General features: G+C 36.1%; 1 protein-coding gene across 4 annotated transcripts in view; it reads right to left on the bottom strand.

Annotated features, from left to right (window-relative positions):
* Window positions 1-23,607, bottom strand: part of LOC150106466 (G protein-coupled receptor kinase 2-like) — a 550,841-nt gene that overhangs the window by 244,413 nt on the left and 282,821 nt on the right. For all 4 annotated transcript variants that reach the window (XM_090392458.1, XM_090392461.1, XM_090392459.1 and 1 more), the window contains one exon: window positions 17,160-17,364. In XM_090392458.1, coding sequence (XP_090248584.1) covers window positions 17,160-17,364 — 205 coding nt within the window. The remainder of the gene's footprint in view (window positions 1-17,159; window positions 17,365-23,607) is intronic.

Here is a 23,607-nt window from a genome sequence, read left to right as displayed (position 1 = left end):
TGCAGACTATAACAGAATGATGGTGACTAATGAAGTAACCCAAGGTTCTGTACCAGAGCCACTAATCTTTAATTTGTATATCAATGATATAGGGAAAGATTTAAGGAGGAATACTCAGTTGTTTACGATGACAGAAAACTTGAGATGGCAAATAATTCATAAAGGTGATATAGATATCCTGTAGGATGATTTAAATAAACTGATATTATGAGCAAAGGATCATGATTGTCAATTTAATATTGCAAAATGTAAGTTAATGCACAGGTTAAGAAGTTACATACTGTCAAGGCTGTCTTAAGGCATGGGCACACTAGGGAAATTCCTCAGGGGGCCCCATGCTGCCATATTGTTCATGAGAGATCTCTTGGCAGAGTGTATAACTTACTTGACCTCTCAACTGGAACACTGAGCTAAGAAAGAAAACTGGAGATGGTGCACAATACGTCAATAACTAAATACTTTTCATACTATACTAGAAATAAAATTTTAAAAATATTTTTTTCCCCAGGTGGATAACATTTAAAGATTGTTTAAACAATTAAACATTGGTGTTTAAACGATTGATGTTGTTAAAAGTACCAATAAATCTATAGGCTTAATTTTATTAACCATTTACATTTTTATTCCTGTAGGTGAGTAGGTAGTATTTAAGTTGGTAAGGAGGCTGTTACTAAATTAATGTGGAATATTTTTTTTTTAAAGAATGAGAGAGAGGATAGAATAAGGGAGCCATACCTGAAAACTGTTATTAGGAGGTTATGAGCAAGGGGATAAGGAATAGGTAGTGAGAGGAATGCACTGAATGAGAGTGAATGCAAATACACTGAATGAATTTAAAGCAAGGTTTGATTGTCTTTGTATGTGATTATGTGCATCTCCTGCAATGAGTCTTGATTCCAGGGAAGTCTGCTGTTAACAACGAATAATAATAATTAACTACCTAATAATTCACTGATTTTTTAACCCAATTCTTCAGGACACAACTACTTGTTACAATATAGCATGGATCCCCTTTCACATAGGATTAGATGGAAGAAAGCTAATGTGGTGTATAAAAGTGATTAAAAGAGACTTTTTAAGAGTAATAGAAATGACACTGTACAAAATAAGGCTGCATTAATTTGCCTAAAATTTGGGAGACATTCATTTTAAGATCAAATCCAACCTAACAGTAATAAAAACTTCTATTTGTAGTGTTAGAAGGCATCAAGTTAGGACTTCAGGTCTTTTTTCAATTGCAATTTTAATTGTCTCATGACAAGTAGTTGCGTTCTAAAGTTGCTGGTTTAAAAAATAAAAAAATTAAAAAAAAAACTCAATCAGATATTATTTTCACTATTACTGTTATTATATGACACTTCCAATCAGTCCAAGGAATCATCTTGGAGACATTCATCTGCATAATCCTCTCTATTAACTACTTAATCCTCCATTTACATCCAATGGCAACTAGCCACTGTCTACACATGATGCTACCAACCATTATTTGTCTGTAAACTGTGTGTATGTTATCTCACTAATTTACTTACATGTATGATGTACAACCCTGCTGTCTCCATATGAAGTCAACTAACTCATCTTGAACTGAAAATGTCCATATAAAGATTTCTCTCATCATGACAGGAATTAATCTCAAGTCTCCAATTGAAGGACAGTGTCGCATTGTTCTTCCAAATGCGCTACAGAGGTACTTAGACAATATCTTATTTATTGTTTTGGTGTTGAGATGCTATTAGAACATGATGAAATGCAAACTAGATCTCTAGGTACATGATTGGTAGATGATTATCACTGTCCTGTTAAGCACCACCTCATTTACTAGTAACCTAAAGTAGCTGTTGCCATGTGTGATCTCTTGAGTGGGATTTCCAGTTTCTGTTTCCCCCTCCATTACATGTAGCACAGACCCACAATGTCATGCCAAGCACACTGTAGAGTCCTAGGGACTTCCATTTGATGCTATTGCAGTAAACTGGATTTGCAGGTCAGCTGTCACAGCACACAGAAACAAATCTGATAAGAATGCATCAAGAAGCTTCCCAATTAGTTAACATATAAAGCTACTACTCACACTGAAAGATCGTGTATGGAGGAAGTCCAAATATAGTGGCATGCAGGGAGCACTGCTGAGAGTACAGAATGAAAAGAGGAAACTAGGTACTTTTATAGAAATGCTTATATGTTGGCTATTCATAACTATTATTTTTGAGGAAATTACAATGTATTAATTATAATAACTTTAAAATTAATACGTCCAATATTTCAGCAACATTACATTGCTATCATCAGGTCACAGAACAATGATATGTGCATGCAGGCACTAATATTAAGTAAATGAGGCTGAAGAAAGGCAACCAAAGTCAGGCGTAGAGTCCTAAATCATGCCCCCTAGTGGGTGAAATTGGGTGGTCTTTGGGTGGTTGAAGATCAGAGGATGAGTACTTTCTAAATTTGGGGAAGTTTCATGCACCCAAATTTGATGAGATTTGGAAAGTTTCTCAGAGCCAAGTTAGATTTCAGGAATACCCTTTCATTATTTGTATTTGCTGTGGTGCAATAGAGTGCCCTTCCTCCAGAATATCCTGTGGTAAGTATCCAAACATGATCAGCAAGTCCAAAGTGACTGTAAATAGATTAAAGTCCAGAATGACTATAATCTATTTACTCTGGACTGTAAATAGACAACCTCACTATTTACAGTCCCTCAGTACCTCTGGAGTTATTATAAAGGAAGACAACCTAAATAGTGAGGTTGTCTTCCTTTGGGACTTGAGTGTTTACAAATCAAACTGGCTTCCATTCTTCAATTTCAATGGTTAAGATGGAAGAGATTTTAAGGTATTTGTGTCAGCAAATATTTTACACAAATCTTCCATCCATCTATCAGAATATCAGATATCATCTCCACCCTTCCAACATTCTTCTGACCGGATGTAGTCTGCGTGTTCAGAAATTCTGATATTGGCTGTCCCGCCTATTTGGTCATAGCAAAACAGCAAGGGATCTGGTAGACACCTGTAAGGTCTAGAGAATATGGCTTAATATTCAGTATATGTTATAATTTGCTCAAAAATAATCATTAGAAACTAGGTACTCTAATTGAACAGAGAGAGGACTGCAAGCCTTTCACCCTAAAATGCATACCCATACTTTTTAATAACTTGTTGCCAATGCTCAATCATGTGACAACAGGTTGCTGCCATAATTACATTCACCTGGGGGTATTTGGCAATTTTCTGAGTGATATGATTTTTTCTTGAAAAACAAATATTTTCTAGAAAACAAATAGTTTAGAACATGAATACTTTCTAAAATTCAAACCGTCTCAAACACGAAGACTATCTATAAATTAAACATGCCAAGAAATTATATTCTTAATTTAATCCTTTATCAAAGTGTAAGCAAACAAAATTTGCACATGAAGTATCATCATGACCGGGCTACTTGTATACAGAGGCTAATAACTTCACAAATCGTCTACTAAATCATAAGTCATCTACTAAGGCAATTCATGTTTCACATGAATTGCCTTAGTAGATGATGTCTAGATCAAAAAAGCATGTTTCTATGGATATTCATGTTTTCTTTACTATGTTTTCTTTAGCATCAAAAATGATGCTCTGATGTTCTCCTAAAAAAAAAAAAAATGAGTTAATGCTAGAACCACCCTTGATGAATGTAAGTCTCCTTGTGGAAGTATGAAAATAATAATTTAGTTTCATTGATTCTGTCTCTACTGATCTCTAAATTCTGATAATCACTCTGACTTTTCTCATTATTTATCTTTAAAACTTGATTTTCTACAGTCCAAATAGTGAGGTTGTCTTCCTTTGGGACTTGAATGTTTACAACTCAAACTGGCTTCCTTTTTTCAATTTCAATGATTAAGCTGGAAGAGATTTTAAGGTATTTGTGTCAACAAATATTTTACACAAATCTTCCATCCATCTACCAGAATATCAGATATCATCTCCACCCTTCCGACATTCTTGATCTCTTTTTAAGGAACTCTACTTCAAAATATGATGTAGATGGTCTGTTTACCTTGGAGTGGGGGGAACATCCAATGTCCCTCTTGGTAACTCAGACCATAACTTCATTCATGTTTTCTTTACTATGGATCTTCAAAAACAGTCACTCTCAGTCTCTTTGGCACTACTAAAATGGTGCCAAATGGGATGACATTCATGATTTCTACTACTCTTTTCCTTGGACTCATTGTTTTTCCTAATCTGATCCATTCACCTAATCCAATTGAATAAATGATATATCTCTTTCTGTAATGAAGGCACACACCTTCCATTCTACTCATAAAAACCAGACCAGTATCCATGTCTTGGTTTTCTAACAACTCGCTCTTTGCCACTAGACTGCCAATTCCGTCTGGTCATTCACTACATAATCTCTGGTCCTTTCTTCATGTAAGCAGCATATCATATCCATAGACTCCTTCACTTCAATAAAGCCAGATGTCTAGATGCCCTTTTCTGCTCAAGACACCATACAACTTCTAACACTGTATAAATTCAAAACTGTTCACACATTTAGAACAACAGCAAAAATTTTCCTAAAATTTCCAGTCACTTTTTCATGACCATTCTGTCCCTGCTTTTTGCCTGTTCAATACATATTTTCATGGATGCTATTCTGCTGAACTAGTTACAGCCTTTCTTCCACTTTCACTTAAGTCTGTAAACAAAAGAGGAACTGTTGATCAACACCCATTCACTGTCAACTTCAAAACTACCAAACCATATTCTTGTCCTGTTCATTCATTCCATCTGCCTATGTTGTTTAGAGCAGTGTCTTTCTCACACCATGTTGCTGAAGGACTATAATCTTTATTTGTAAGGGACTACACCAACAGGTTATTCTTTCTCCAAAACTACTTTCCACACATACACACACAGCACTGATGTGTAAAAAGCTAATAACACGTAACATGATTATGAATAACATGCTTCTTAAAGCATATCAGTTGTCCTTACTAAAAAGAAATATAATTGTAGCAGCAACCATATTGTTTTTCAATAATGACATTATTTCGGTTCTGTTTTGTGAATTATTATACATAACTGAAATAATTTCATTATTGAAAAACAAAATAGTTGTCTGTGGCAGTTATTTTTCTTCTAAGGAGGGGCAGCTCATATTCTATAAGAAGTGAATTATTCATCAATTATGTATAATAATTCATAAAACCGAAGTGATGAATAATGCACTTTTTATGGTAATATCAGCTTCCCCCTCCTCAAAAGAAAAAGAACTATAGCAGACAACCATATTGTTTTGCAACAGTGAAATTATATCAATTTTGTTTTGTGAATTACTACACATTTTGTATGATACTGAAACACTGCACCAATTTGTTATATTCAAAAGAGAGTTTGATTGCTCCAACCATGTATGTTATTTTCCACCAATATCCAACCTATATTTTAATAATCAGGCATGGAGTATAGATAACAACATATTGTTATATATTATAACAACAGTATATATAACGTGGGTTGGGTTGGGTTGTGGTATGGTATGGTATGGTATGGTATGGTATGGTATGTTAATGTTTATGTTATGCTATGCTATGCTATGCTATGTTATGTTATGCATGTATGTTATTCTCCACCAATATCCAACCTATATTTTAATAATCAGTATAGATAAAACATGTTGTTATATATTATAATAATATATATTATAACAACAGTATATATAACGATATATATATATAATTTTAATTTGGTTAGTTAGAATGTTTCAAGTTCATATCCATGATGGTGCATTGACTTCAATGATCAACAAGTTGTATATTCTCCCTAACCTGTGTGCAGGGGGTATCTAAAGCATGGTCTGCTAGACTTGACTTGCCATAGCGATAGTGACAGATATTTTTTTATGTTTACTGAGGCGGATGTCCACCATTCTTCCTGTCTGTCCATAGTAGGCTCGATGGTTAAACTAGAACAAATGGTGTTGGATATTAAACTAGTGCATTGAATTGCACTGTCTGACAGGTATCAGTAAGTTGTGTATAGGGGAGAATCTCTCCTTTATCACATCCAGGAGTCTATGAAGTGTCCTGTTCATGTCCTCGAGCCTACTATGGACGGACAGGAAGAATGTTGGACATCTGCCTCAGTGAACATAAAAATATATCTGGCACTATTGCTATGGCAAGTCAGGTCTAGCAGACCATGCTTTAGATACCACTGCACACAGGATCAATTGGAAAAAAACAAAAGTGCTGCACAGAAGCTTTTACGGGTCAGAGAGGTTGTTCCTGGAATCAACAGAAGCCTTGAAATACTCCAAACTTCAACAAGCATGGCTGTATAAATTTGCCAAAGATTTGAGAGAGACAGTCATCTTAAGACCAAATTAATACCTGCTTTCTCTCTCTCTGTTTTTTTTTTTTTTTCAACATAGATGGCGCTTAATTAGGACTTTAGTCTTTGGTATTGCACATTACAATTGTTCAAACTAATCTATTGTTATATCAGATTGTGGTGGTGCATACTGTGACAAACTGTTTTTCTGCTCTGAAGATGCTGGATAGAATACCAGTGAAATGTCCATTTCTATTCTATTCACTCAGCCATAAAGCTGGTGAGGGTAGCTATATGCTACCATCCTAGGGAAATGATTATGAGCAAGGTAGTTTACAGTTGTCTTCCTTGTCGTACTATATCCTATGACTGTAGCCTGTGTGTTTGCAGGATGGGATGAAAAACCCCAGATAAACTGGTGGAAAAAACCCTGCTGTCCACACCCAAGACTGGCTAACTTGGCTATGGCTGATAAAGATCCTTAAGCTCCTCACATCGTCGATGGGAATCGAGCCTAGGACACTCCTTCCCCAGGCATATGGTTGCAAAGTGCATAGCCACTAGGCTAACAGAGTGGACAGTGAAATATCAGCAATAAATTAATAAATAGTTATTTCCTTATCAGTCTGTATTCTCATATATACTCTTAAAGTTAAGCAACATGACTGAAGATTTTTTCTGGTTCTGGAATGTTGAGTATGAGGAAATGTTGAGAAGATGCAATTGCAGAGTCTAGTGGATATGGATGAAGGGGAAGGTGATATAATAGAGATGTACAAGTTGGTAAGGGATTGTTACAGGATTAACGTTGAAGAGATTTTTCATATCATTGAGGGAGATGGAGGGAGAACAACAGGAACAACCTGAAAGCTGTATAAGGAGGGTGTGACCAAACTAGCGAGAAGTAGGTTTTTTGTATGAAGAGTTGTGAATGATCAATGCCTGAGAGTGTGGTGTCTGTGGAGAATTTGAATGTATTTAAGGCATGGCATGATGAGTTGTGTGCATGACAAAAGCGACCTCCTAAGTGAGTCTTTGACTCCATGGGGATAGGGGGGGTGTCTTGGGATTATGATGATCATAATATATGAATTACTTTTTAAAAACACATGTGAAAGTATATGATCTTGTAAGAGAGGGGATGATGGTAACTGAACTACTTTAATAACAGATGGAATGCCATATTAGTCAGAAAAGAAATATCTCTATTATTATTATTAAGGATTGATTAATCAAGCAAAAGCATTAATTCATTTTTTATGTAACTACTCAAGAGGATGGATTTCATGGACTAACTAATATTATTACCAATATCATATACATATGCATATCTCAAAAAAAAAAAAGATGTACAGAATTAAGTCATGAACTTTCATGAATTTTGTAGATATATATTTCAGAGTTGACATCTTTCAATTAAACTACTACTGTATTATAATCGAAACTCTGATAAAATACCTTCTGCACACAGTTTACATCAAAGTCCTTTTATCAATGAAGCTAACAAATTATAACAAATAAGACTAAAGTTCATGCTGACCTGCTATGTAACATAAGCAACCCTTTCTTTGCAAGCATGTGTAGACAGGAAAGGAATGGGATGACCTGGGATCAGGGGGAAACAGTTGGAATTGAAGGGGGTTCTAAAATGAAGAAGCAGAAAGGGAAATGGCCCCAGTCGAGTGGAGAGACCACATCGAGTGAGTAGTATCAGTGGAACTAGCTGTAGATCCAGAAATGAGCTGTTGTGTTTGTATACAAATGCTAAAAGTATAAGAAACAAGGCAGATGAAATGGTTGCACTAATTGCATCTGTTCACCCAAAGATTGTCGGAATAAGTGAGACATGGTTGGAAGAGGATGACATCCTGACAGGAATAGAGATGGAAGGGTATGATGTGTTTCGTGAGGATAGAAGAGGTAAACAGGGAGGGGGGAAGTGCTATTGATGATAGAGAAAAAGTTATGTCCATACAGGGTAGAGATGCAGGAGGGAAATAGTGCCAGTGGTTTTGAGGCAGTATGGTGTGAGACAGAGGTGAATGGAATCAAATACTTGGTTGGATATTGTTATAGACCAGGTAATGGGAAGGTGGTGGTGATAATGAAATGTATAAGCAAATAAGAAAAGGGTGATCATTATGGGTGATTTTAATTATGGCAATATAGACTGGAATGATGAGATAGCAACTGGAAGTAAAGAAAATGAGTTTTTTTAGTTTTTGAGGGATAACTACCTCAGACAGTATGTAACAGAGGGTACACGAGGATTGAGGGTCTTGGATTTGGTCATCTCATCAGAGGATGTGATTATAAATGAGGTGTCAAATCATCCACCAATTGGTGAGAGTGACCATGAGGTGATTACCTGGATGGTTGCTAGCAGTGTGAGGACCTCTGTAAGAGTTATTCATTAAAGTTACCTTTAATTAATATACTTTATATGCGTTGTTAATTCCGTAAACTAATTACCAGTTATGTCTGGCCAATGTATAAGCCTTGCTACTAGAATCTGTGAGAAAAGGGTATACAGGGTGTTTGGGATAAATTTGACAGTTTCGTAAGGAAAAAGAAAATCTTCTTTGTATCTATTAAATTTAATGAATTGACAAAAAAACATTACAGGCAGAGTTAATTACAATACTATCAACAAGATTTACTCAAAATAACCACCATTAGCATCGATCACAGCTTCAATTCTGCTTCGGAACCTCGAACAAGCTGATGCTACAGTCTCCCTGGGAAGGGCCGCAAAAACTGTTTTAATTTTATCCATTAACTGGGCTTTTGTATTACTGGAAGTGCGATTGGTGTCTTTTTCAACTGCGCCCCATACAAAATAATCCATGGGGTTAAGGTCTGGGGAGTTTGGAGGCCAAACATTTGGACTGGTGAAGTCGTAGAAATTTTCAGACAACCATTTTTGACTTTTCCCAGAGGTGTGGCAAGGGGCCGAATCCTGCTGCCATACATACGGCCTACCATTGGCTACCCTTGTTATCCAGGGCTTGACTACAGTTAGCAACTCCACGAACAAAGCCCGAATTCCAATGCCAGGGTTCTTCAACACCTGTTCCTGCAGATTTGCGAGGAATTCTGCTGTACGAACGCAATCAGATCGTCTGCTAGGGATCTTTCTTCTTGCTACATCCTCGTAGTCACCATTGCAAGTCTCTAGTTCATGCCTGATTGTTTTTACTGTATTCAGGGAGCATTGGGCAGCAGTCGTAATATCCTTATTTTGATGGCGGGCACGAATCATCATGATACAAGTTATTCTCTTCCATGATTCAGGTGGGTTCCAGCTATCCATCCTTTCTGACATCTTGTATATGAATGAAGAAGGGTCCAAACTTTTAAATGAAGAGAAGTGTGTGTTAATACATGTAACTTATGGAAAAATATAATTAATTATAAATATGTCAAATTTATCCCGAACACCCTGTATATAGAACTACAAGGGGGTGATTATGAAGAGCTCAGGAGACAGCTTGCAGGTGTAGCATGGAATGAGGAGTTAGCTGGAAAAGAGATCAATGCAGCTTGGGAAATTTTCAAAAACTGTCTGGTAGATGCAATGTCTAAATGTATTCCACGGGTGAGAAGGTTAAATAAGGTAGGTGTGAGATGGATGAATAAAGAGATTAAGCATGCGATACAGAGAAAAAGGGCATTGTGGAGGCAGTATAAGAGAAGTGGAAATAACCAATTCCATGAGGTCTACAAAGACAGGCAAGGAGGGTGACTTGGTTAGTGAGGGTAGCTAAAGAGAGGTATGAACAGCAGTTGGCTAATGAAGCCAAAAAAATCCTAAGGAGTTCTTTTCCAGATCGACAAAACTTAAATACAGATCTTTGTTATATTCCCATGCTTTCTCGACTATTTGTCGTAAAGTGAAAATCTGATCCTGACAGCCTCTATTTGGCCTGAATCCAGCTTGTTCTTCACCAAGCTTTTTTTCACAATTCTTCTCAACTGTTTCTCAAGTATACTTACATAGATCTTGCCAGGAACACTCAGTAGGGAAATACCTTTGTAATTCTCACATTCAGTTTTATTTCCCTTTTCATATATGGGCACTATTAGAGCTCTACTCCAATCATCAGGAATTCGTCCCTCTGTCCAGGCTTTCTGAACTATGCGGTGCAGCCACTTAAGACTTTTATACCTCCATACTTCAGCATTTCTGGTTGAATATCATCTACTCCTGCTGCCTTTCTACATTTCAAGCCTTTGATGGCTTTTTCTACTTCAAGTATGGATATGTATTCCAGACTGTATGCCTGTTGAGTGGTTTTTACCACTGTGCTATCACTGCTTGTTTCATTTGGCAATTTTTCAAAGTAATTACTCCATACTTCAAGGATATCTTTTTCTCCTGTTTTCATGTCACCTTTATCATCTCTAACTCCTTTTACAGCACTCTTTCCTCCATTTCTAAGCTTCTTCAACAACCTCCAGAATATCTTACCACCTTCTTGATATTTATTTTCTATGTTCTTGCCCAAGTCCTCTCATGACTTTTATTTAGCTAGTTTTACACAGTGTTTTGCTTTCTTACATTTGTCTCTGTATGCTCTAAGAGCAAAAGCTGACTTATTTGCCAGGAACTTTTGATATGATTTCTTCTTTTCCTTCACTGCCTCTTTAACTTCCTGTGTCCACCATGGAGTCCTGATTTTTCTATCCTTGCAGACAACCTCACCACATGCCTCTCTGGCTGAATCAATCAGGGTTTTTTTTCAAGGCTTGCCACTGAATCTCCAAGGTTTGGTTCCTGTTCTCAAACTCTTTCATTTTTTCTTCAATAATCTTTGTATATGTTAGTCTACACAGTTCGCATCTGAGAGTTGCTCACTTTTATTCACTTTAAAACTTTCTTACATGTTATTCTTTTCAATATGAAATTCAATTTTATCCTACTCAAGACTAAATAGTGATCGCTTCCAATTTCAAATCCTCTATACACTCTGGTGTCCTGCACCATGGAGAAAACATCACATCGACAATAACATAGTCAATGAGACTTTTCTTCTTCCTTGCCTCTTCTCTCCATGTGAATTTGTGCACATTTTTATGTTGGAACATGGTGTTAGTTATAACCAGTCCATGTCCTGAGCAGAAATCCAACAGGTATTTGCCATTATTATTAGCTTTGCTCTTTTCTCCAAATTTTCCCAAAATATTTTTATATGTCTCACAATCATTTCCTACTCTGCTATTCAGATCCTTAACAAGGACCAACTTTCCCATTTTCATTATGTCAGTTGCTTTCTCTAAAGCCTCAAAAAATTCCTCCACTTCTTCCTTAGTAGAACCTTCTGTGGGACCATAGGCACAAATAAGTCTCATTGTCCAGTTCCCCATTCTCATATTTGCCTGCATCACTCTACTTGAGACTGCCTGCCATTCAAGAAGATTAGCCTCGTATTTTGTGTTGAATACTATGGCTACTCCTTCTTTTCCTTGATTGTCATTGCCTGAATATAACATTTTGTGCTTATTGCTCAGAAAGATCTGACCAGTTTTTGTCTTTTTTGTTTCAGTCACCCCTATTATGTCGATCTGGTACTTATCTAATTTCTCAACTAGCTCCATTTCTTTGCCATTCAGGCTTCTTATGTTGATAGTACCGATCTTTAACTTTGGTGATGTTGAGTTGGGGTTTGTTTTCAGATTTGTTCCAGTAGCTGACTTTTCGCTGTTCGCCCTGGTTCCCTGGCGAAAACAACGGGGGCCTTGTTTAACCGGGCGACCCCCCAGCCGGCATGAAATTTTGTCATGTTGTACCATCATTTTTTATTTTGATTTAACCAATAAGAATACAATTTGGTTGGCTAAATCCCAAATTGCCAGCCCATCCTCATTCGTTCAGTATCCAGGTAGATACCCAACAGGGTGCACCACGAGAAGGTGAGGATTGGACATTAGGTCAGCAGCCCTGGTCGGTTCTCTGCATTTCTTTAAAGACTATGTGGAGGTCTCCTCTCAGTTATACAGCTTTGACCCTTAAGCACCCCTAATGAGAAAATAAATCTGTTAATGTGTTTCTTGAATAGCTCAAGGGTGTATTCATTAGAGAAAACAGTAGGTAAAAGACTGTTCCTAAGAACCAGGGGAGATGGAATAATAAAGAGAATTAGAATTGATTCAATAACTTTACGGCTTAACTGTGCATGGATGTTGACCAGAAGTTGCATATTCTTAAATGACTAGAAGAAAGTGGAAAAATGGTAGTGGTGGTCAGTTCAGTGGAGCAGCACCCAAGAAAATGCTTAAAAAAAGATAATGTAGAAACAGAATATCTATGAGAAAGCAACTGAAGAGAGAGGGGGATTGGTGAAAGAGGGATTATTTATTAAGTAGAAATAGCATCAAACATTCTTAGAGAGGATTTTTGGTGTACTAGCCTAATATTGAGGGATTTGCAAAGTGTTATGAACTCTGCAGGTGAGAAACAATGTTTTAAATAAAAGAGGACACTATAAGTTTTTGGAGAGCAAGGAAGAAATGGATGATGTGTTTGTGTCAGTATAACTAGATGTGAAAAGCAATCCAAGAAGAGAAACTGATCTCAATTAAAGATCGGAAGAATATCAAGGATGCAGGGGGGGGGGATAAAATCATGCCTCTGAGAAATAAGACAGAAGTGTTTTGAAAGATGAAAATTTACCACTCCTACTGAGAAATAGTGAGGAGATCAGAGTTTACTGATTATCTGAAGCTTGAATCATTTAATCATTATATGGTTTGTCAAATGAAGAGGAATTGGGTGCATTATCATCAGTAAAACTATAAACAGGATATGAGATCAATGAGAGAAGGTTGTTAATGTAAAAGAGTGTGACTGTGAGTAAAGCATAGAGTTCTGGGGTACTTCGTGTTTTCATCTTTGTATAGGTGATATGGAATTTGTGTTAATTTTAGGTCACAAAATTAAACACTTATTAGTATCAAGATTATTGAGGATATTTCTAATGTCTTTCTGACAAATGATCAGCAGCAACACATAGTGAGTTGTTCATAGCATAGTAAGGTGATTTTTCTTGGTTATCCATGCAAGAGTTGAGAAAAGAAGACTGATGCCAAATGCCAGCCTAACCTTTAGATTATGTTAACAGGATACTTTCTAGATGTGAAAGAAATGGAAGCATGGAAAGAGAAGGTGCACTCATCAGCTTTAGCATGGGATCAGAAAAATCAACTGCAATTTCAGCAGGAGAAAAGTTTTTTTGCATTTGATCTTGTCAAAGGCTGCTTAGATTTGTTGATTATTTTTTTTTTTTACAGATGTTGCAGAACTGCACATTAAGTGTGAATCCAGTGAAGTTTTCTACTTGACTGACATATGCTGAATTCTTATCTTTTAAAATTCTTTGGCACACCTGTTAGAGAACCAAGGTTTTGTAAAGCGGTCAGGAGTTTTGCATAGAGTGGAGAATAAAGACCCATACCACAAAGATTATTTTGTATATTTGGTTAGAGCAGATGATTAGTCCAGGAAAGTGGAAATGTAATCAGACCATGGAAAGAGATAGGCAGAGAAATCCTGGAGGTCATCCCAAATACACCATTAGTGCAAAAGGACTTAAGGCTGAGAATGGCTCAGTGAAGGTCAATCTGTAAAAAAGAAAATGTGGACAAGTTATGGTCAGAGCTGCTAGGAGGATGGCCAACATTTATTTGGAGCAGCATTTGGAGAGAGTTGATTAAGAAATGTTGGGAGGATGATCAGAATTATCAGGCATTCTATATTATAAATGAAAGAAATTATATTCTTGTTTTAATCTCTTATCTAAGCATATACTGGAATGTGCTGGAAGAGAAAATGTCATGAAGGAGGTACAAGACAGTTGGTGGTGAGCAGATCCATGAAGAATATAAAGCACAGGCTAGAAAGTGATGAGCATGATAAAGAAAGAAAAGGTGCAGTATGAAAGGAGATTGTCAGGCCAAGTTAACTCAAGGGAATTTTTCTGCTATATGGCAAGCAAGAGGAAGAATAATTATAGCAGATTAACACTGGTGGATAAGTCATGTAGCAGATTAACAGCTGCAAAGGATATAGTGGAATTCTTGAATGAACACTTTATCAGCATATATCATAGTGGTCTAAATGATGTCGTGCAATATATAGAAGAGAGGCAAGTATTAGGAGAATTGGGAGTGAAAGAATCCAAGGTGTATCAGATGTTGGTTGGGTTGCATGTTAATAAGGCTGTGGGAATGAATGACATACCATCATGTATACTTAAGGAATGTGCACCACAGTTGGGTGCACATTCCCTTAACCTGGTTATTTAAGAAAAGTCTTGCAGTGGGCAGAGTTCTAAGGAGTGGAAAGAAGGCAAAATAGTACTACTCCACAAGCATGGTTCTAAGACAGAAGTCTCCAACTACAGGCCAGTCTGTATAACTGTGGTTGTGGTCAAGGTGTTGGAGAGATTGGTAAGGAATAGAATACAGGATTGGGTTGAAGAACATAGCATTCTTTATGATGGTCAGCATGAATTTGTAAAAAGTAAATCCTGTTTTAGTAATTTACTTGCATTTTATGATAAGGTAACAAGTGTGTTAGATAAGGGAGAATCATATACAGTGATATTCTTGAATTTTGTAAAAACATTTGCTAGATTACCATGATAAGTTGGTGTACAAGCTGCAGAGGATGGAATAGATAGTATATTGGTTAGATGGATCAGAGATTGGCTCTCTGAACAATACCAGCAAGTTGTGCATGATGGAGCAGTGTCTCAAAAAAAAGGAGGGTGACCAGTGGTGTGCCCTAGGGTTCTGTTCTTGGGCTCTTGATGTTTAACTTGTTTGTAAACGATATATCATGTGGACTGACTGGAGATCTTCAGTTGTTTGCTGATGATGCAAATTTGGAAAGATTTATAAGTGGCACTGCTGATGTTAATTCCCTTCAGGAAGATATGAATAAACTCTTTACTTGGACCAAAGAGTGGGGATGTAGTTTTAATATCAATGGTGCTGTGCTGTGCTGCAGGAATTGGATGAGATGTCATATATAAACAATTATTAATCCCAACAGGAATTGCATACTTGAGTATGCTTTATTAGCAACTATTACCAACTACAATGATCATAAATTAAGCAAAATTAATAAAATATATGAAACAGTATGCATAAAAATTAAAGTTCATCGCATTTTTCACATAGCCCATGTTTTTAGATTTATGGACACAGTACAGCTAATGATCATTGACCATACATTATTCAAAATCATCCCAACAATTTTGTTACAAGATATCATATTTCCACTTAGCTGATTCCTTAAATATACTTTCAGAATTGTTCTAAGAGATGTAAATTATTGTGGCTTACTAAATGAATGTATGTTTTTTTCTTGATGATATGAAATTCCAACTCCAATTTCTCTTTTACTCTATAATCCTTCATGAATTCTAAAAAGCTTCTTTTACTCGTCATATTTCGTATACCCCAATGTTTTTTTTTTTTTTTTTCTCAAATAGATGTGGTAATTTTTGCCTCAAGAAGAATGCTACAGATTTTCTTAACTGGAGCAGAAGATACTTTTCTGCTGTTGTATTTTAGGATTACAGAATTTATCTGTGACAGTGTTCATGTACAAGATTGTCATTGTCCTTTATATCAGAAAGCATTTTCTGTTTAGCCTTTGTCTATCCTGATATAGTAGCTTATATTTAGATCCATTCAAGACTGTTATTATGGATTTGTGTGTGTGTGTGTGTGTGTGTGTGTGTGTGTGTGTGTGTGTGTGTGTGTGTGTGTGTGTGTGTGTGTGTGTGTGTGTGTCAGTTATTGACTTAGTCCTCAAAATCACAAATGATGTTTTTCACTTTGTATTTTAATGTTGTTATTACTATTATTCCCTCTTTTTTATGAGATGGTAATGTGGCATCACAGGCAAGCAGCACTTTCTTGTGCTGCTTGCCTGTGATGTGATCCTTGCCTTTCAGTCTTCTATGCCTTTTTTTTTTCTTCTCCCCTTATAAATTGTGTTATTAAGTGATAATTTTCACTAATTTTCACCAAATTATAAATATATCATCCATGTATCTGTATCAAGTCTTACAATTCACAAGCTGCTAATTCCTTTTTTTTTTTTAAGTCTCCATAAATATGATGGTAATCCAAGAAGGGGAAACTGATAGAGCCATGACCCATCCCTGTTATTGATGAAATGGCATTATCTAACACCAACAAACTGAAGCAATGTCAAAAGAGTTTTCTAAGTCATAATGGAACAGGTCTTCAAAGCAGTGCATTTGCTTCCTATCTTGAGCACTTGTTTCCAGCTCTAATTCCACATGCTGGCTTATATTTCTAGATGGACATTACTCAGTTGTGTCTGGTATATGAGCTACATCAGAAGTATCACACTTTCAGTGTGATACTTCTGATGCTTTTGAGAGAACTGAATGAACAATGTATAAATTATCCACTAATAGCAATGTGCTGTTGGAAAATTCATGTAATTCCTCATTACTGAGACTGAAAAGTCCAGAAAATGAGAAAAATGACATAATTATCCACAATATTTAGAAAACTATCAATAAGTACATGCTAAAGGGTTTAAAAATCAGCAGATAACAGCTAGAATCATCAGCAATATTAGCTTATTTATCAATAAACAGTAATTATTTTCATATATGTCTTATTCATTTTTTTAATTTAATCATAACATGAATATAAAATAGTTAAGTATTTTAAGTGCACGAGAAATCAGAAGTAGTAGTGTTTTATCTCACTTGTAATATTTGTAAAGAATTAAAAAAAAAAAAAAAAAAAAGTGTGCTCTTAAAACAAATCATGACTTTAACTTACAACAAATCTTGAATTAATCTTCTGAAGAATCTGTTTCTCTATAAGAACCATAGATTCACCTTTCCTCTTCTTTATCCTCTTTTTTTCTAACTTTTTACAAGCATACATCTTTCCAGTTGCCCTAACTTGACATGCACATACTTCACCAAATCCACCTTTACCTAAAACCCTGTACATCCTAAAAGTTTTGGCTGTAATAGGCTGGCTAAAAAATAAATAAATACTTTTTTAAAGAAAATAAACTATAATTAATATGCATACAGAACTAGATCAAGCAATTCAAGCATTTTGGATTCAAATTCATAACAACTGTTCAGGTTAATTCATCTCTATATGAAATTAATAAACTCTTTTAATAACACAAACTATTTGAGAACAGATGCTCATTGCTACCAAATAGCACATGATCAGTGCAGTGTAATTTATTTATCATGCCACAAAGTGCCTAATACTACAAGGTTTTGTGAATGATAAATTACATATTTACTAAGATTACAACCTTTCCAAAGTTTGAATATATAAGAACTAAAAATCCTTCATCATCTTTTCATTCATGTTTAGGATTACACTAAATTACAAAACCTATGATAGATATCTGGATCATCCAATTATATGGAAAAGAGAGTTTCTTATTGAGATCTCTTTTCCACAGAAATGGATAATCCAGATCAAAATATGATTATTGATCTCAATAAACAAATAGTTATCAGAGATGCCATAATAAGATTACGAATGCATCTCTCTCTCTCTCTCTTTCTCTCTCTCTCTCTATATATATATATATAATATTCATTTTTTAAATAAATTTATTTTTATTTATTTACATATTTATTATTATATATATCTATCTATATATTTATTCTATCTCAGTCGCAGAAGGCAGTGGGTATGTCCAAGGTTGCTCCTGCTTAAAGTTGGATATTGTGCAGTTTTACATTTCAGTTAACTTCAAGTAATATACTGGCATAATCGTAAACACCTGATCTGTCATAGTATAAAATTAGCTTTTTAAATTTGCAAAGTTAGACCAAGTTATTTTTAATTTTTAAAAATGTTTCATTGTTCTTATTGTTATCGCTACAATGGTATGCCTTTGAGTTTCAGGAAATTGTCATGCATACATTTTCCTCAATTTGCCCAAAGCAATGACCAGCAAAAACTCAACCAGCACTGATATTTCACCACCAGCAACTGCCCCTCACCCGGGCTCAGCAGGAATCAGTCAAAGGTTGCAGGATTCCGATAACCAAAGAAAAGACACCAGCCAGAGTCTTAGGCACAGCGACGCAAAAAAGAAAGACATCAGTCTCAGTCCTACCAAAAACAACAGACAGAGGTCAGTGCTCTCTCTCTCTCTCTCTCTCATGCCAATATTGTAGCTAACACTGCTGCACGAATTACTACTACTGGGATGACCACCTCACACACAAATATACAACTAACCAACCATGTTTTCCAAGACAATGGAATAGTAATTTTCACAATTGAGAATTGAGAAATACCTAGATGCAGTGGTGCAGCATGTCCCACCGAAAAATAAAACCATAAAGCATAAGACAGAACTCCTCATCACGCTACATGATTCAACAACTGCCTGCACCTCTTTACCAAAAGATAAATTTCCTGACATAGACAGGCTCACCATTGAATACTACCAGTCCTTCTGCAAACAACTTGGACCTATCGTCTACAGAATATATGTCTAGGCCAATAGCAATGGCTTCCCATTCAATATGACAACATCTGTTATTAAGCTTATCTCAAAGAAAGGAGATACTACAAAATTAGGAAACTGATGACCCATCTCTGTCGTAAACACTGAATTTGAAATAATATCAAAAGCCAATGCCAACAAACTTAAACCCATGCTGAACGAAATAATAGACAGGCACCAGAGCTAATCTATCTCTGAATGATCTATCCACAAAAACCTACACCTCATAAGGGATCTCATAAGCAGAGCTAACAATAACAGTGAAACAATGGATCTTGTAACTAGACCAAGAAAACGTTTTCGACTGCATTGAACATCACTACCTATTTAACTGCTTGAAAGCCTTTCGCTCAGGCATCATTCAATCCTTTAAAGATGTTATATGCTAAAGCACACTTTTGCATGAAAATAAACAACAAGCTCACCGTATCTGTACAATACAATAGAAGTATTAAACAAGGCTATCCACTTTCAGGTCCTAAGCACAGGGCATCCCGTCCTAATCTTTCTTACCAGACTGATTTCCTACTGTATGGTCACTGGTCCACAGAAGAAAACAAATACCTTTCAATTTACCTAGGAAACACATCCTCTTATGTGGATAAGAACTGAGATATACTTATTAAATGTTTCAAGTAAGTACTAGGAAAGTGGGCAGCAATACAAGCCTCTGCCTCCACAAGAGGAAGAGCAATAATTGTTAACCAAACTAAAGATTCTCATGCCACTAGTGCAATTTATCCAACAAACACAGTCAACCATCTATTGATTCATATGGAACCAAACAAACTGGCTTTCCTACTCAAAGCTAAGTACTTCTTAAAGAAGGAAGACAAAACTTGACTGCCATTGGCCACAGAATAAAAACATTCCATACTCGCTTTTTCCTTAATACACTACAATAGAAAATGGCATACAAACGCACCACTGAATATATTTTAAATTCTGCCACTAGAGGTCTCTCTTTATCCACAACCTTACGAATGACAAAAAAGGATGTGCCAATGAGCCTAACAAATTTCTATAAAGATGCTCTTCAAGGAAGGAAGGAAGAAGTTAAACCTCTAGCACACAGTGAAGACAGTATCCCTTCCTAAAATCCTCATGAAACCGTCTTCCACATCACGATGATAAGGAACCCCATCACACTCAGAGAGATATTTTCTTTCCTCCATGGAGCTGGCGAAGCATGAGGGTCTTGGGTGATATTATTTCCTCTAAGCCTTACCTGGCACTTTACAAAATCACTCACAAACCTGGAATGCAGGAATTAGGCTGAGCAGATATACACACTATGAAATCTGCTTTTCAAGCTGCTATGCCTGATAGCATAATGGAAGAGGGGGGGGGGGGGGGGCTCAGTCCTACTGATGCAGAAGATCCGGTGTTTTTTTTTTTTTTTTGATAAAAATCAACAGTGCACAAGAGACTTACACCCTGCAATATAAACAAAATCTACAGCACTCTAATACAACAGTTCAACCAAAGCACTTCATTGGAAAATCCTGCATCATCCCACCACAAACTATGTCACAGGGATCTACCATTTTGCACAAAAGCCACCAAACCCGATGCAGATATTCAGTTTTAAATGTGGTACAATGCACTACCCACACCAACCATATTGTAGAAATTCAACTCAGATATTTTAGATAACTGTCTCTTCTGCTACTGAACAGGAACAGTCCAGCATATATCTACTTAGAATGCCCTGTCAACATTCAATCAGTTCATCTCTCAGGAAACGGCAGCCCTAACCTGTGGTTGTCTTCATATAGAAGAGGAACATCTCAATCTTGTCCATGCAGAGTGAAAAAAAAAACATTCAATCTGCATCTCTTCATCACTGCTAAAGCAGTAATATACAGTTTCTATCTTGAACCCACAAGACCAGACAGCACAACAGTTTCACAGGGAGAGGCAGCTGACCATCTCCTTGCAGCCTTCAAACAAAAGGTGAGAAGTTGTATCCTACATGAGCATCATCACCACAGGCAAAACAACACCCTAGACTTTTTCCACCAAGACTAGATTCCAAGGAATCAACTCCTCACTGAGCAGGGCAACTGCATCATCACAGTCCTCTCTCCAACATACAAGTGCCATCAAAGCTCCTTCTCCCAAAGAAAGGGAGAAGAAATAGATTTTCGAGCTAAACAATCTGAATGATGATCACCTGTTGCTTTCATGTAATATAATATGGTATGTATATATTTCAGGTAATATAATATACTATGTAATATTGTCTTATGGCAACTGTATTTTCGTGTGAGTTGTAACATCATGTTATAATAACTGTTATTGGTATGAAAAGTGTAATATCATCCTATAACAACTGTTATTCTTACATAATTTATTTCAACAATCAATGAGCATGTATCCTCTCTGTCTGACTGCAGAGAACCAAAACCATTCAAACCTGTATATAAGATTTTTTTTTTTTTAAACTTAAAAATAACAATCCAAATAGATAGCTAGATACTGCAATATATATATATATATATATATTGCAGTATCCCTTTTAACAGTTATTCCTCGACCACTTAAACAACCGCCATCAAGATATAAAATTGACTATGGAGATTGAAGAAAATAGTTCCATTTGCTTCCTAGATGTTAAACTCACCAAGACGCCTGAATCAATTAAAGTCTCTATTTTTAGAAAGCCAATTCATACAGACAGATATTTGCATGCGTCCTCCCATCACCATCCAGCGCAAAAGTTGGGTATTATATCAACTCTAGCGAATCGTGCAAGATCTGTACTGTCAGATGAAGAAGAACTAAAAAAGGAACTACAACATCTTAAATGGACCTTTAAAAACAATGGCTACTCTCTAAAAAGTATTAACAACCAATTATCCCGCCACCAACGTAACAACGTAGAGACACAGGACGACTCGAAAGGTCATATCGTCTTGCCATATATCAGCACACTATCCAAAAAGCTGAGCAGAATTCTAAAGAAGTTTAACATAAAAACGTGCTTCTCGACTCTGCCAAAAATAAGATCACGCTTCAACAACTATAAACAACCTCACAACCTTCTACAATTCCCAGGTGTATACAAGGTCACTTGTGAATGCGGAAAGCCTTACTATGGACAGACAGAAAAATCTATCTTACTACGTCTCGAAGAGCATCAGAGAGACATTGCCTATAAGAGAACCAGAGCTACAGCTCTGTCGGGCCATGTCCTGCTTTCAATAAACACGAACAACGAAGGCCACCAACATGAAATAGATTGGACATTGACTTCAAACCTACACATCAGCCATGATGAAATAGAGCGCCGCATTGTAGAGTCAAGGGAAATCACCTTAGACCCTTTTCATTTGAATAATAATCTTAGCTATAATTTGGCAGACTCTTTCAACTCTACTATTAGATACTGGAGATCGCGTGATTCCACACACGCACAGGTGTACAACAATGGAACTTTAACTCGGACTGTAGTTCAAGCTCATAACTGTAATTTACAGTCGAATATTATGGCTTTATAGTTGTATAGCTTTAGAGTGTGTCAATGTTAATTTAAGTGTCTTTTATTGTCTTTCTATGTTCTTATCGCCTGAAGAAGTCATTTTTGACGAAACATGTTGCGTTTTTTTCAAATAAATGTCATTGTGTTATAATTCTCGGGTTTAAGTCAGTTATATATATATATATATATATATATATATATATATATATATATATTGCATGTACATTCATATCGCTCCAACCTTTTTTCTCTTTTATACACGTCTCCTTATCAGTGGTGTAGCTAGAGCTTTTGCTGCCTGGGGTGGTCCCTGAGTTTGCCGTCCCTCTCAATACGCACCAAAAATACTACAAAAAGTCAAACCAACGTATAGGGAAATAAATTAAAACACTATTTAAGTTAAGGGATATTACATCCCATATTGTTTCATAGCCGAATAAGAAACTCAAAGAGTTTCATGCCGAATATAGAAACTATATAAAGTCTGGATAGTGACCTTCTCTCTTAATGTAGGACAGTAATACAGCTCCTAGGAGCTGGGTTTTACATTATGGGTAAATACCAAGAATAGTGATTGGAGCTTACTCCACCCTTACTATGAGTTGCCTCAGTGTTGCACTACCAAATGGGTTATGTGTTGCACTATCCAGGTATTTGCTTACGCTTGGACTCGCCGAACTTTATATAGTTTCTATATTTGGCATGAAACTCATTGAGTTTCTTATTCGGCTATGAAACAATATGGGATGTAATATCCCTTAACTTAAATAATTTCATGTCATCGAATTGAAGCCTTTGGCTCTTCATATAATTAATAAAACACTATGTTTATTTTTGAAGTAAAACTTTAATTTCAACATTCTAAAATGTTATTTTTCTTGCTTTTCTGTTTGCAAAATTGTCGATGACATTGGCGAAGTCTATTTCATAATAATGTAGGTAATTCTTAATCTATTTTATTTAGAAAAACTCCTCTCACAACTAGTAACACCTACAGCAATTGTGAGGAAAATTCACAGTAGTATTACAATAATTGGAAATGAATTCTCGAGACTGTATTTTAGAATTAACTGCAAAAGTTCAAAGTGCTGCCCAGGGTGGACTGCCCCCTCCACCCCTCCCTAGCTATGCCTCTGCTCCTTATGCAGACATGTATAAAAGAAAAACATGGAGAAGGGCTTGTATTTTTATATAGTTATATTTTTCATTCTGAGAGCCATCCATTGACTTATATCAGTTGTGTGCACATT

This window comes from Typopeltis vanoorti, chromosome 5 (assembly GCF_054136105.1).
Source record: "Typopeltis vanoorti isolate ZY-2024b chromosome 5, IOZ_Tvanoo_1.0, whole genome shotgun sequence".
NCBI lineage: Eukaryota > Metazoa > Arthropoda > Arachnida > Uropygi > Thelyphonidae > Typopeltis > Typopeltis vanoorti.
This window is presented reverse-complemented; position numbering and strand designations above follow the sequence as displayed.